At 37.1% G+C, this 15,246-nt stretch overlaps 2 protein-coding genes across 2 annotated transcripts; one reads left to right on the top strand and one right to left on the bottom strand.

Moving 5' to 3' along the window:
• Nucleotides 1-6,123: 6,123 nt before the first annotated feature.
• On the top strand, nt 6,124-10,389 carry LOC114820130 (zinc finger CCCH domain-containing protein 30). Its single transcript, XM_029090491.2, has 3 exons — nt 6,124-6,486; nt 7,472-9,729; nt 9,814-10,389. Exon 2 carries the CDS (start codon nt 7,495-7,497, stop codon nt 9,703-9,705), a length of 2,211 nt encoding a protein of 736 aa, XP_028946324.1. The 5' UTR covers nt 6,124-6,486; nt 7,472-7,494; the 3' UTR covers nt 9,706-9,729; nt 9,814-10,389.
• A 2,489-nt stretch (nt 10,390-12,878) lies between these two features.
• On the bottom strand, nt 12,879-14,902 carry LOC103422132 (putative pentatricopeptide repeat-containing protein At5g52630). The gene has a single exon (XM_008360167.4). The coding sequence runs from the start codon at nt 14,724-14,726 to the stop codon at nt 12,936-12,938; it is 1,791 nt and encodes a 596-aa protein (XP_008358389.3). The 5' UTR covers nt 14,727-14,902; the 3' UTR covers nt 12,879-12,935.
• Between the last annotated feature and the right edge of the window lie 344 nt (nt 14,903-15,246).

The following is a 15,246-nucleotide window of genomic DNA, read 5'->3' as shown; positions in this document are numbered from 1 at the left end:
TCATCCATTTGGTCTGCAGATGCTCCATACGCAAGCATCCGCAACGCAGCAGTGATTTTTTGCTCAAGCAGGAGACCCATAACACCACAAGCATCCTGCTTTTGCACAAAGTAAGAATCATGGTTGCAAACATCAGTCATGATTCTGTTGAACAAATGTCGTTCCATTCTAAAACGGCGTCTGAAGTACGTATCAGGAAATGCACTGTTATGGACAAAGTAATCGTCCAACAGCTCTTCACCCCGTCGTTGCCTGCTTCTATCAAGGTTTCTTGAACGGTTGGGCCTGCATATCTGAGCAACAGTCTGGATGACTCGACGGGAATGTGAGGCTCTGGCCATTCTTGTTTCGTCATCTCTCCTTCTACGCTCCTCATCCTCTTCCATCTCATTTTCGGCTATCTGAAGGTTGAACATTCCTTCAGATTGGTTAAACAATTCTTCCTCCTGCTGATCGATTTCCCATATCATCCTTGATGAAGAAGAAAAGATTGTAATGATGGATGGTGAAGAAGAAGCAGAAACTATGAATAATGAGATAGAGATGTTGAGAAAATTGGTGTGAGATTTGTGAGGATGGATGGTGGATTATATGGACGATTCAGAAAGGATTGGATTGTAGATAAAGCCATGTGGCATGCCGTCATTCGTTAAAAATCTGATCGAAATCTATCCTCAAAGATTCTGAAAAGATAATGACACGTGGCACGATCGTATTGGATAAAAATCTTATCGAAATCGATCTCCAATAATTATATTTTCGGATAATGACACGTGGCGCAATTTTGAACGAGTTAAAATTTGATCAAAATCTATCGTCAAAGATTCTCAAAAGATAACGATACGTGGCACGATGACATTGGATAAAAATCTTATCGAAATCCATCGCTAAATAATTGTTTTTTTATAAAATGACACGTGGCGCAACGAGAACGATTTAAAAAATCTTATCCGAAATTACAAATAATTTTATTTTGTATTATTTAAACAAACAAAAAAAACTAATATTTTATTGCCTATTGCCAGGGGGATGGCTCCAAGGGTGGAGATGCAAATAGCAATTACTGTTCATTAATGACAGTTACTATTCATTAAAGGCAGTTACTGTTCAAAAGGGTGGATTCAATAGTGGATTGCCAGGGGAAAAGGCTCCATGGGTGGAGTTGCTCTAACAAACTGATCAAGTTAAACTGGTTTGAGTCTGTGCATCTGTGGCGTGGTATGCGATGGAGTTCATGCTAAAGAAAATATCAGCAGAGGTTCTGGACGAGAAGGATCGGTGGGCACAACATTATATTAGTCTCAATTAATTTTATGGTTCACGAACACCTCCTCTATACCTATGTGTCCCAGAGTTCAAACCTCTCGCGTTCCATTAGTATTATTAAGTGTAGAACATCTTTTAGTGGTGATAAGTGTGTGTAATGGAGTGAGTGTTTTGCTATGAGAGTTTTTTCTCACTTGAAACCTGTGTTCTGAAAAATTGAACTTCCATTCATGCAGACTCCATTTCATTCACATACAATTCCTCGGTCTCGGTTTGGCTAGCCCATGCAATGCTGCAAGACCCACTGTTCTGTGTTTGTGTGTGTGTGTTTTTAATATGATGTTTGTATTGGTGGATAATATATATGCAGTTTCTTGTACATACCAACTTAAACCTAACTTGTAATTTAGGTTTTTTTTTTTTTAACATTATAAAAAAAGAATGATACAGAAATTGAATCGAAACCGTCAATGCAATCAGGCATAACAGGTGTCGTCTATGATGGAATGGAGAACCCGGTTTTGGTCCCCATGATAGGGTGCCAAATATATACCCGGCCAAATTTCATGTCATATTCATAGATAACGATGGCAGGTTTACATACCAGTATTGCAAAAACATACTTATTTTTATTTTTCAAACATTTCTTTTTATTTTTTTACTTTTGAATCAAATGAATTAAAAAAAAAATCAATAGCAAAAAATTAACAAGAATGCGTAAGAAGTTAAAATGGGTGCGTAAATGTCACTTAGTACCATGATCTAAGTGGTATTCATCTTCACTTGTAAGTGAGAGGTCTTGGTTTAATTATCGCTAAGGGCAAATTTGAACCACATTATTGTTAGTCCATTGTGAGGCTGAGTTTATCCCCTTCCCCCTTAATGTAGATAATATCGTTCGTTCAAAAAAAAAAAATTGTGTAAATAACACTATCCTTGTAAATATTATGATTCTTGATTTTAACACAATGTGCCTCTTGAGTGAAACTCTCCTCCCTTAGAATATCAATTTCGCTTAAACCAATTCTTTCTCTTCACAATTTCACTCAATTCAACTAAATATATCGCCTTTTACTATTATAATTTGGTGATTTGTTCTTTATTTTTAAATGAAATATCTTAAATTCAAATTTTGCATATGGTAAGTTAGATATCAATTCCATCTCACACCCGTTAATGTAAATACATATTTTATATAAAAAATAATAAGTAAACATACCATGAGGTGTTTAGTTAAGAACTTTGGCATTTGGCCTACCCACAAAACCAATAGGTCCCTTTCTTTTGTGGGGGCATGTTTGTTTGGTCTCTTTGTTGATGGATTTGGCCGATCGAGAGACAATTGAAAAGGGTGCAATCTTGCCCTACAAAACCTAAATCTTCAAACTTAATTGGGTCAAGACTCTTGTCTTAACTTATAAGATATGCAAGTGAATGTTGTTGTCAAGGGTACATAAGCTTCTTTCACGTCTACATCTTAAAGCCGTTGAAGCACACATTATAGACATTAGCAAATATATTTGATTCGTACACTCTTTTTACTTTTTACACGCACTTTTTAATTTTTTATCGTCTAATCGAAATGAATTAAAAATGATCAAATGAAAAAAATTAACATAATATGTGTAAGAGGTAAAAATGAAATATATGAATATCACAATAAAAATAAATAAATGCGATGAATTTGTGTTTGGTGCGGCAAGTTGAAGTTTATAGCTATGGCTTGTAGTAGATTTAATGAGTTTTTATTGGCATTCAACTACCTAAATATGTTTTAGAAGAAAAATACTCTTAAATGAAATTACATAATTACAGAAGAATGCAACAATACAAGCTACAAGTGTTCATGGTCGTGATGAGTGGTGCAATTTAGGGAGGTAGGCAGATGGTGGTGCGGTTCATATTAGCTTATATTATACTAATAGTCAGGCCCTATAAGAAAAGGAATTCCCATTTTTTGAACAAAAAAATGGGAATTAGTTGTGAGACACATTCCACATCAAACTTCAACGATCTGAATTATTTATTTTGTAAGTCTCGATTCATAGATCATCATTGCAAAAGTTGAATTAAATCTGAACTATTTGCCTATTTAATTATTACGATGAAATTTTTATGTTTTCTTAGAACAAAGTGTTTGTCAAATTTTTTTAACTAAATTAGTTGCCTCAAATATTTTCGATTTGGTTAATATTTTTTAAGAATGATCTATGAGGTGCAACTTGAAGAAATAGACAATTTAGATCATTAAAATTCGATGTGGTGTGAGCCCAAGTAAATCCCATTTAAAAAAAAAAAAATAGTATCCCTTCTGTTAAAAGCCTCCTACTAATTGTTAACTTCTAGCGTACTTAAAATTGTTAAACTAACCCCTACTCTTAACGGGATGAAACGAGTACCCGTTGGGTAACTTAAATCACCCCATCGCTAATCTGAATCTGTCAAGACGTAGAAATTAATTTTTCTAAGATTTTGTGTCATGTATAACTTTACAAATTCTAATTTTAATTTTCTCGCACATAATGGGCAAGTGAGACCTACAACTACTTATGTCCTTAGCTCATGGGCTGAATTTTAAGTTTTGTATTTTAGAATTTTATAATAAGAAAACTAATGAAAAAATTTTGAAAACTTTGAATTTTAACGATAAGGACAAAATAAAGAGTAAAATGAATAGTACCATGATTGACTTTTAGTGTAAAAATATGATTTTTCGTTAAAGTGAACAATACAGTGAGTTTTTCGTTAAAACTTCATTTTATAATTTGGTGACCAAACAAGAACACTAAAAATTATTAAACATTGTTTAACCCAACTTATCCAACAAAGAAAGATTTCCATCTCAAACAATTAACTAAAAAATTAATAAGAAAATAGTGCATCCAATTATTTCTGTACATGGAACCCTTGTACCACGTCACCACTATAATCATCACTTGACGTAACGCCGTGTTCCGATTACCACAACCTAGACGTTTTACACATAACTGTTAATTTTCTTAATTTCTTTCACTGTTTTACTAGTCAACTGGGGCGGCTCAATGCTTATTTATTTTTGAAACTTTTTTAAATATCAAATGAATTTATGTATATTTTTTAATTTATCATATAAAATAATGTTTTAAAAATTTGTTATATTAATTTAAAAATTTTTTTAACTCGTCATTTCTTTTAAATTCATGTTAAGTTTTCTGTATAAAAGAAGTTTTTGTTCAATCATTTCGGAATGGTTTTGAACTTTTACCTTTACACAAGTTTTCCACTTCTCTTTAGAACAAAAAAAATTTGGCTAGTAAAAACAATATGCCACGTTTTTTTAAAACTTATGGTGATCTACTAGCAAAGTATATTAGGCTCATTAACATTGAGTTTAACTATTTACAAGCTGTGAGGATTAAACGTGGTCAATCATGTTTATTAATTTCGCTTCAATTACCAATTTCTTTAGTTGGATTGAAGGAAACGCTTTTCGTTGAAGGAACATCAGATCTTTAGTTATTTCAAATCGATTTTATAGTTGGAGCATCTAAATGTGATGGGAGACAAACAATTAGTTACAAAACAAATTGATTAATGATTCTAAAGAACTGAATTACAATAATTAGTTTTAGTTATTGAAAAAATGTTGGAACCACATACAATTTGTTTAACCTTTCTCTATATTCACTGTGAAAAAGAACAATGAATCTCTGAAATGTCAACGAACTAACGCTTTTTTCATCCTAACTGATGGATGAGGTAATATGAGATAACGTTTGTGTCAACCTAGTTGATGAACAAGGTAATATGAGATATGTACAATGGTACAGAGTGTCAGAACTGAAATGAAACTTAATAACGTGTATAGAATAAAATGAAATTTCATGTAAAATACACGAGTATAACTGAAATGAGCGCGTTCTTTAAATCATTTTCATATAAGATAAATGTTTTAACCGTTAAATCATTTTCATATAATATATTTACAAATTCTTTTAACCAATAAAAGGAGGAGCGTAGGAAAATTATTTTATTTTAATTAATATGTGTCAAAAACCTTTTCGTTTCATTATTTTTAGCCCTTGGTGCTCTCTATGCCTTTTACACCAAGGTCCTTCATGCTTTTAGTTTTTCTTTTCCGCTCCTTGTGGATTTGACTGCACAATTAACCAAAACTGAGTCGTGCCTTTTAAGTCCGCTCCCGTACGCTTGCGACCAGAGGCCCGAACCGCCCTAATTGGCGGACGCCACTCCCTCATTCCATTCCAGTTTAATCCAATTCGCGCACGCGCGTGCGTCATCACCGGCTTCTGCGGTCATGTTGGTACTCTTTACACACCTAACCGGTAACTCCTCCCACCTTTCCACCTTCCAAACCGGTTTCCAAGGACTCATAAACTTCGTGCAAGAATTCATTACACTCCCTATTGTCTGCCTGCGGGGACCCCATCATGTCTCACGTGTCATCCGAACACTGGTCCACCAACCTGGTCCACCTACCTAAATATAAAACTCATTCCAATAGAATAGCGCCACGTCATTTGGTTGCAGGTTAATTGTGTCTAACCGGGTGCACTGGATTTCCTGGACGCACAAATGAAGTGTCATGTCGACTGGATTTAGGTTGAATTTCAATGAAATGTCACCGAAAGACAAAAGTCAGATTATTACAACAGCGCTCCGGCTCGTGTACTCTTATTCCCACTTCTGCTACGTACCATCCACCAATCAGGCTCCGCCACGTGCAGATTCAGGAGAATTTAATTTCCGATAATTTCCCTCTCTTTTGCGAAAATATCGCGCGTGTCCAGACCACCCTGACGTGGCGCAATGTCATTGGACCCAAAAGAAAATGGCGTGAAAACAGCGACCCTCAGTGCGCCTTTGGCTTTTTTAAGTTTTTCTTTTGCCCGTATTGGATAGGCGATTTTATCAACAAACCCAAAAAATTATTAATTTAATTTATATTTTTTAATTTTTTTAAAAAATTTTAATTTCGAAAGCACAGGGCAGAGGAATTGGGAGAAGGAAGAAGAGGGCGCTTTTTTATTCTCTCTATCTTTTCTTCTTCTTTCTCTCTCTTTATTTGCTCAGAAAACAGAGGAAGATTTTCTCGGAGTCCAAACAAGTCTTTTTGAGAGGTGACCTGAAGAAGAAGAAGAAGCAGTTTTAGATCTGCGTCACTGTCGCAGTCCTTCAATGGTGCTGCTTCCGCCCTCTCTTTCTTAGCTGGAAGATTTGGTAAGATTCGCTTCGATCACACTATAAACTCACCTATACACACACACACGCATATATATTGTGTCTCAGTCTTAGACTGGCTGAGGATACCGTCTTCTACTCTTGATCTTCAGGAATGACGACTCTCGATATCCATGGATATTTTGTACGTATTTTTGTTTGGTTATAGCTGTGTGATTTTTGAGGAGTGAGAAATTATCATATAAATTATCAATATTTTTCTTTATTTTTTTACATTTTTGGGAAGATCAGTAGTGCGATTGTGGCTGCTTTGATCCTTAAAAGTTGTATTTTGGTTTGAGTGTTGACTTTGGTTTCTGTGCTCACAGATCTGTTTGTTTTAGGTGATGATAAAAATTACAAAAAGGATGCAATTTTATGTTAAGATTTTTTAGGGGTTTTAATTTCTCAGCATAGTTCAATGTTGGTAGTGTTTCTGATAAAAATTAATCACCCATGTGTGTGAATCTTAATTTCTTATATAATTTTATTTTTGATTTTTCAATGTTTGCTCAGTACTCTAACAGGGGTTGATTTCTTAATATTTTTCTTATGGAATTAATAATATGTTTGAGATTATGTGTGATTTATATGGCATCGGATTTGAAATCGACAAATCTGATATACAACTTGTGTTCATACTCTATTGGAGACTCTGTATGGAAGGGGAGTGAAATTCCTTGAGGGAGTTAAACCATTTGCACTTAACTTTTTATCAATCGGCTAGTATCGAAAATAGAAAACCAATTTGATTCGTGGATTACTGAGTTCCGTTAGTTGGATATCTATTCGTGTCTGTTAAATCCACCAAGCTTGTGTTTCTTGTTTCTAAGAATGTTGTTTGTTAGTCTAAAATCGGCGTCATCGTTGTATGGCCACTTTGTCCTTATGGTTTCTTTTGGGGACATTTAGTTCGTATATGTATATACATATATCTATATATTTCTTGTAGTTTAATTCAATGATTTGTTATTATTATGTTCAGCTGGCATCCCAGCAAATGAAAGCATGTGCAATGGATCAGACCAGATAAAACTCAATTCTTCTCCAGCGGCATCTCTTATCTCTGTTGACGAAAGTAGACTCTCCAATACAGCCATGAATCACTTGACAGTTGAAACTGAAGATGCTTTTGCCAGTTTACTTGAGCTTGCTGCGAACAATGACATTGAGAGCTTTAAACGATCAATTGAGCAGGACCCTTCTGCCATCGATGAGATTGGTTTGTGGTATTGTCGTCAGAAGGGCTCAAAACAGATGGTTAATGAGCAGAGAACCCCTTTAATGGTTGCTGCTACATACGGTAGCATTGATGTCATGAAGCTAATTCTTTCTCTCTCTGATGCTGATGTGAACCAGGCCTGTGGGCGTGATAGGAGCACTGCTCTTCACTGTGCTGCTTCAGGTGGGGCTGAGAATGCTGTGGATTGTGTGAAGCTGCTTTTAGGAGCTGGTGCTGATCCTAATTTGCTTGATGCTAACGGTCATCGGCCTATTGATGTTATAGTTGTTCCTCCTAGGCTACAAAATGTCAAATTAGCTCTAGAAGAACTCCTTGTGATAAATGGTACTGCTGGTGAAAAAACTCTCACGGTGTCAACGAGAACCATACATTCAACTTCTCCTCCACTGTCAGCTTCCCCAGAAAATGGGTCTCCTTCTGCTTTAGATTTTACTTGTTCCCCAACAAAGTCGAAGTTCTATAATTCTCTCTCTTCTGCATCAGAGAAGAAGGAATATCCTGTTGACCCCTCTCTTCCAGACATCAAGAACAGCATTTATTCAACTGATGAGTTCCGAATGTATTCATTCAAGGTGAGGCCTTGTTCACGTGCATACTCTCATGATTGGACTGAGTGCCCTTTTGTCCATCCAGGGGAAAATGCACGAAGAAGGGATCCAAGGAAATTTCATTATAGCTGTGTTCCTTGTCCTGATTTCAGAAAGGGGGCTTGCAGACGTGGAGATATGTGTGAATATGCTCATGGGGTTTTTGAGTGCTGGCTACACCCAGCTCAGTATCGGACCCGACTTTGCAAGGATGGTACAAGCTGTGCAAGGAGAGTCTGCTTTTTTGCCCACACCACAGAGGAACTCAGGCCATTATATGTTTCTACTGGTTCTGCTGTTCCTTCTCCTCGCTCGAGCACCTCTGGTGCTTCGGCCATGGATTTTGCTGCTGCAATGAGCCTCTTGCCTGGTTCCCCATCATCGGTCAATGTTATGTCTCCTTCACCATTTACTCCACCCATGTCTCCATCTGCCAATGGCATGTCACACTCATCTCTGGGTTGGCCCCAACCTAATGTCCCGGCCTTGCATCTGCCAGGTAGCAATCTTCAGTCTAGTCGCTTGAGATCTTCTCTTTGCGCAAGAGATATGCCTGCGGATGATTTTGATTTACTGCCAGAGTTTGATATGCAGCAACAGCAGCTGCAGCAACAGCAGCTACTAAATGAATTATCTTGCCTATCCCAACCATCTCTGAGTAATAATTCACTGAACCGTTCTGGTCGAAGGACAACCCTAACCCCCTCAAATCTTGATGATATCTTCTCTGCAGAGAGCTTATCACCCCGGTACTCTGATCAATCATTGCAATCAGGTGTTTTCTCCCCAACTCATAAATCAGCTGTTCTCAATCAATTTCAACACCAGCAGAGCATTCTTTCACCGATCCACACAACCTTTTCTCCAAAAACTGCTGATCATGCTCTATTGCAGGCCTCTTATGGGGGCCCATCATCTGGGAGGATGTCTCCACGGAATGTGGAACCTATCTCACCAATGGGCCCTCGAGTTTCGATGCTAGCTCAAAGAGAGAAGCAACAACAGTTTCGTAGCCTAAGTTCACGGGAACTCGGCTCCAATTCTGCATCCATTGTTGGTTCCTCTCCAAATTCTTGGTCAAAATGGGGATCCTCCAATGGAAAACCAGATTGGGCAGTTTCTACAGATGAATTGGGTAAGCTCCGCAGATCATCTTCTTTTGAGCTTGGGAACAATGGAGAGGAGCCAGATCTGTCATGGGTTCAGTCACTTGTTAAAGAATCTCCTACCGACATCAAAGAGAAGCAAACATCGAGCTCAGCTGTTACGGCCACTGGTTCCTCCAACAACGGTCCAAGTGCAAACTCCCAAAGGGAGGCGGTCGATCATGCTGTGTTGGGAGCATGGATTGACCAAATGCATCTTGATCTCGTGGCTCAGCAGAACTGACACAACGTGGCGGCTATCCCAAAGGTAGTTAACAAGAATGTTTTAGTATATAACATAATGCCTTTTTTCGACTCAAATTAAATAACACAACGCCCTTCTTTTTTCCAGATTTTGTTGGCGGGTGGGCATGGAAAGTAACTAAACATGGATTACCAGGTCACTTGAAGAAATTCATTTCACCATTTATTGTCACAGAAGTTAGAAAAGAGTAAGAATACCTCTGGGTTATACTCGAAAAAGTCGGAACCCGGTCTAGGTGCCGTTTTCTTCGAAAATATTTTAAAATTTTAGGGGTTTATTATGATCGTCAAATTTTTTTCTTCTAAGATGAGCAAACATGTTGTATGAACATGAAGCTCGAAAATCATATGGCCTGTTTAATATTTTGGGTTCCTTTTATTCATTGTCAAAATTCAGTACAAAAATTAGGAGGGGGTCATTTTATTATTGTCTCAGAAAGGTTTCTTCATATTACGAGCCTGGACTGGAGCTCTGGTCCATTTTTGGGGATTGGAAAGGTTGTTCTTGCTTCTAATGGTTCTTTATTCTGATGTAATTTTGTAATACAGCAACTGCTGCTAGTGGGGCAGTTGCTAGGGATAAAAAGAGGGAGATGGAGAAATTATGATCCTTCCATAATTGTAACATTCAAGTTTTACTGCTATTGGTTTTCAGTTGCTTATATTTTACATGTTTTTATGTAACCTATCATTCTTTTTATCCTGTGCTTGAGTATGTTAATTGGGAAGTGATTTTCGCACCCTTCTTTATTTTCCGTGGTTTTGTTTTTTTGGCCATAGATTAAATAATCAAAGAGTGATCAAGGGACGAAGACAAGATAAGGAATTCAAAAGCGGTGAACGAGAGAGTGAAAATCGCTATCCTGTCAAGGCTCGTCGGTGATTGTTTGTGTAGAAAATAATAATTGATTTAGTGCTCGTTTGGAAGTATTTTTAAAATGAAAGTTACTTTTAGTGAAAATGTTTTTGAATTAATTTTTAGTAAAATGACAAGTGAATTCTGGAAAAATAATTTATTATTTTATGCAGCCTTAGAAACTTAAAAAATATTTTTTCAAAAAACATTTTCAATCATTTTAAAAATAATTTCAAATGAGCTCATGAGCTGTTTTAGCTAGCGGTCTGTTCCTAAAAACTTTTCAAACCTTAAGTACTTGAAAAAACATCTGACAAGTGCCTTATGAAGAATGATTTGACATGTGTTTCTCTAAAAGACGTTTTATGATTCATAAGCACTTCTAGCTCTTTTGCTGAACATAGGCAATTATTTTTATCTTCAAAACTCAAAGCGTTTTTAGCCAAGCAATCTAAGAATATAATTACCTTTGCAATTTGATCTTCTCTGCTAGTTGTACTGGTTTTGGTTTTAGTGCGTTAATAGGATAGCATTAAGATGGGGAAATGCGATTTGGTGGGGTTCCAAATCACGATCATGGTGGTGGGATTTGAGATTATGTGGATGTGGGATTTGGGATGTGGAATTTGGATGGGGAAAAGAAAAAGATATTGGATTTGGATTCTCTCTCAATCATTTTGGGATATTTATAAATTCTGGGTTCTATTGTTTATTTTATGCCTAGTAGCATAACAAAAGTTGCAGATCTCACTGTTTTAATGTGATTATATAATGATTATCATCTGCTTTTCTTGTTTTTCTCTCTAGAGTTCATCATTCGAAAAGTATGTTACAGCTGTTTACTGGTTTAGTTATTTATAATGTGCTAATGCGCGAGTGGATGACACGCTGCTTGGAAGCGAAGTTGGTTATTCGTATGTGAAAGAAAAATAATGTGTGCATTGTTTACTCCGTCGGATATCATATCATGTGATGTTGATGTTGGAATATTATATTATATGATGTTGACGATCATTACCATCTTTTAATATCAAGTCATTTTTCGATTAACAATATGCCAATATTTCAGATTTTTTTTTTATAAAAAAATAAATATATTAATAATAAAACAGAGGGAAATTGGGATGTTTTGTGGAATTTCGTTCATCTCTGTGTATTTTTTTCTTTCCCCTAAGATATAGGTAAACGACTCATGAGCACAAAGATGAGCCATAAAACTAATTAAAAACAAGAAAAAGAAGAAAGTTGAAAGAGACTTGGAGAGGAATAAATGTCAATAAGAAGGGGTTGGTATTAACTTTTATTTATTCTGTAATGTTGTTTGATGAAAGCATCTTCTAAATTCTAAGTCACTCTTTAACGATTAATTCTGCAAAAAAATCAAACAAACTAGAAATCTTTAAACCTTTTGATTAAAGTTTTTGAAATTTCGTAAGTAACCCTCTACCACAGTGGTGGAGATGAGTGTTGCCATTGCACCACGGTGTGATTTCGAACCCAATTAGCTCCCTAATCTAACCACGACGTGTGCTCGAACTTGGTTGACTTCCTAATCGAACATCTAATCTAACAAATATATTGTTTAAAAAAAAAAATTAGTTAGTTCATCATTTTGCATAGAGTGTTGTTTTACAATGAAACCATGCATATATGAAATAGAGGAAGAATTTATCTTGAAAGACAATTGTCATAGCTGCAATTTTGAGTCACGATAATTAATATTTGTTCAACTTCAATGTAGGAACTTATAAAGAAGTTTGGTGGTTATGATATAATTATCTCAATCTTTTTTTTTCGTGACTCCATTATTCTCTTTTGATTAAAGTTTTTCATTGCACTACAAAAAATGAACCTTTTTCTCCCATTAGTTATTTTTTTGTGAAATTTCTTTCACATGGCTTGGAAGCCCCTCCTAACTTCGATTTATGGCTTCGCCACTGGGTCAAGATAAGACAAGTTTGGAATGAAGAAAGAGGATTCGTTGTTTAGAGAGCCCTTTAATTAGGATATCCACAGGTTGATCCAAAAAAGGAACAAGGAACACCTTGTGTGCCCCAAGTTTAACCCTCTCACGAACAAAATGGTAATCTAATTCAATATGCTTGGTACTAGCATGAAACACCGGATTAGCCACCATATATGGATGTGCAAGTGCTTAGAACTGACAAGGGGAAAAATAAAATGGTTCAAGCAGAAATGGCTCACTATCTCTCCAACGAAAAAAGCATCAGAATGATCGACTAGAGGTTCTGCTAATGCGCTTTGTTATTAACCGGCAGCAGCATCTTGAACAGGAGTTTTAGACCATTCAGACCATCTTTTAGTTAATCGTTAATGAATTTGATACATATTAATCACCAATAATCTCCGCAGGTACACTTTCCATCCTCAAACCTATGAAACCTATTGTTATCCCTCACTATGATAACCCTTCCTGAGCACTTGGACATAAACTTAATTGCAGTATGACAGTCACCACAAATGCGCAAGTTCTTCATAATCCTAATTGGTCTATCAGGCAGAAAGGTTATAAGACCAAATGCTACAGCTAGTCTTTCACTGTGATACCTAATTGTCTGATCTTTCTCTTCGCGATTTACCTCTCTTAGCACAAAACTTGTGTCTGCAACATAACCAGCTTTCTCCATTTCCTCCCCTAACTCCTCCAACTTCTCATAAATCTCTTTAGTTCTCATGTGAGTCCTGTCCCCAGCCGCGAATGTGTGAATCTTGTTTCCCTCCTCAACCCAGCTCAAACCCGTTTCCTTTTTCACACCTCGATCTCTTAGCATCTTCCTGACTTTTGCTGCTTCCTCAAATCTTTGGGCAGCAGCATAAGCATTAGACAAAAGCACATGCAGGCCAGAGCTCACAGGACCCAACTCAAAGACTCTGTCAGCCACAGAGGCTGCCAATTCAGTGTCACCGTGGATTCGACAACCCGTTAATAAAGCTCCCCATATAGATTCTGTTGGTTCTATAGGCATTTCATCAATAATTTTAACTGCTTCCTGCAATTTTCCAGCACGGCCAAGCAAGTCCACTAGGGTAGCATAATGCTGCTCCCCTGGCTCAATCCCATACTCTCTCATGAGGCTAAAGTAATATTGCCCCTTTTCAACTAGCCCAGCATGACTACAAGCATAGAGCACACACAAAAACGTAATGAAATTCGGCTTCATCCCTGCACTTTCCATCTGTTTAAACAGATCAAGAGCGTTATCCGTGTGCACGTGCTGGGCGCTTGCGATCAGCATTGCATTCCACATTCCAAGATTCTTAACGGGTATCTCATCAAAAACACGATAAGCTCCTTCAATCACTCCACACTTAGAGTACAGAGAAACCAAAGAACTACCAACAAAGCTCGACAAATCAAAGTTCGTTTTGAAGCACAAGCCATGTATTTGCCTCCCCAATTCAAAAAGCGTCGAATTGCCACAAACCCGTATAACACTCGAAAACGTAAAGTCATTGACATCCAAATTTTCAACCATGGCTTGTTTAAATAGTCTCAAAGCCTCCTCGTCTTGACCCAATTGAGTATACCCATATATCATCCCACTCCAAGAAACCACATTCTTCTCAGGAATTTCGTCAAACACCTTCCGAGCATCCCTTATCTCTCCGCATTTCGCATACATATCGACCACAGAACTTCCCACAAACACATCAAACTCGTACCCAGTCTTCACCGCAAGGCAATGCACAGACTGCCCAACATCGAGCCGATTCAAAATCGCGCAGGACTTGGCGACGCTCGGGTATATATGGTCATCAGGACGCAGTTGCGCGCCAAGCATTCGACGAAAGTACTCAATGGCGAGGACCGGAAGCTCGTTCTGGGCAAATGAGGAGATGACGGAGCTCCAAGTAGTTGATGACTTTCGTGAGGCTTCTTCAAAAATTTGGCGGGAATGAAGGGGGAGCTGGTTCTTGGAGTAGAAGTTGATGAGGTGGTGGGAGATGAGAGGGATGGTTTGGAGGCCAGATTTGAGGACATGGGAATGGAGTTGCAGACCCTTTGGGAGGGACCTTGAGTGGGTTAGGGAGAGGAGGAGGTTGCAGACGTCTCTGTAGTTTTGTTCAAAGCTTTGCTGGTTTAGAGGGTTTTGTGGGGGTTTTGGGAGATTTGGACGAAGCATTTAGAACTTTTTTTTGGGAGTTTTACAGAGAGATATGTTACACTTTTACTTGCAACATATGCAGTTGTGAACTTGTGTGATCTTATGTTTGTGTGCAATGTATGTGAGCAATGTACTTCTGCTTCAAGAATGTTTTAATAGGAGATGATGCATTTTAAAATTTGCATCCTAATAGGAATGCACATATCTCATCCCTTGAGAATAACATATCTTCACGTATAAATTTCATAATCGGAACCTTTCAATTTCTTCATCTTTATTTTAAAATCATCGTAAATGAATATTTTATTTGAATATCGCTTAATATTCCATTGCATCAAATAAATAGATGGTTAATCGTAAATGCGTTACTCACACCAGTTGAATATCAGAGTGCAGAACGAACAAGACTAACAAAATAATAAGAATATTATTAAACTAACTGAGAATGCCGAAACGGCTACAAAACCCTAGGAGACTACATTGTGAATGACTTATTTCTCAAACTAAATTAGAAGCAATATTTATAGAGAACTAAATC

This window comes from Malus domestica, chromosome 12 (assembly GCF_042453785.1).
Source record: "Malus domestica chromosome 12, GDT2T_hap1".
In the NCBI taxonomy this organism is placed as follows: Eukaryota; Viridiplantae; Streptophyta; class Magnoliopsida; order Rosales; family Rosaceae; genus Malus; species Malus domestica.
Note: the sequence above shows the minus strand (reverse complement) of the source record. Positions and strands in the feature narration are given on the sequence as shown.

Excerpts from the sequence above, each read along its gene's own strand:
- LOC103422132 (XM_008360167.4), bottom strand. The coding sequence starts at position 14,726 with ATGCTTCGTCCAAATCTCCCAAAACCCCCACAAAACCCTCTAAACCAG.
- LOC114820130 (XM_029090491.2), top strand. The coding sequence starts at position 7,495 with ATGTGCAATGGATCAGACCAGATAAAACTCAATTCTTCTCCAGCGGCA.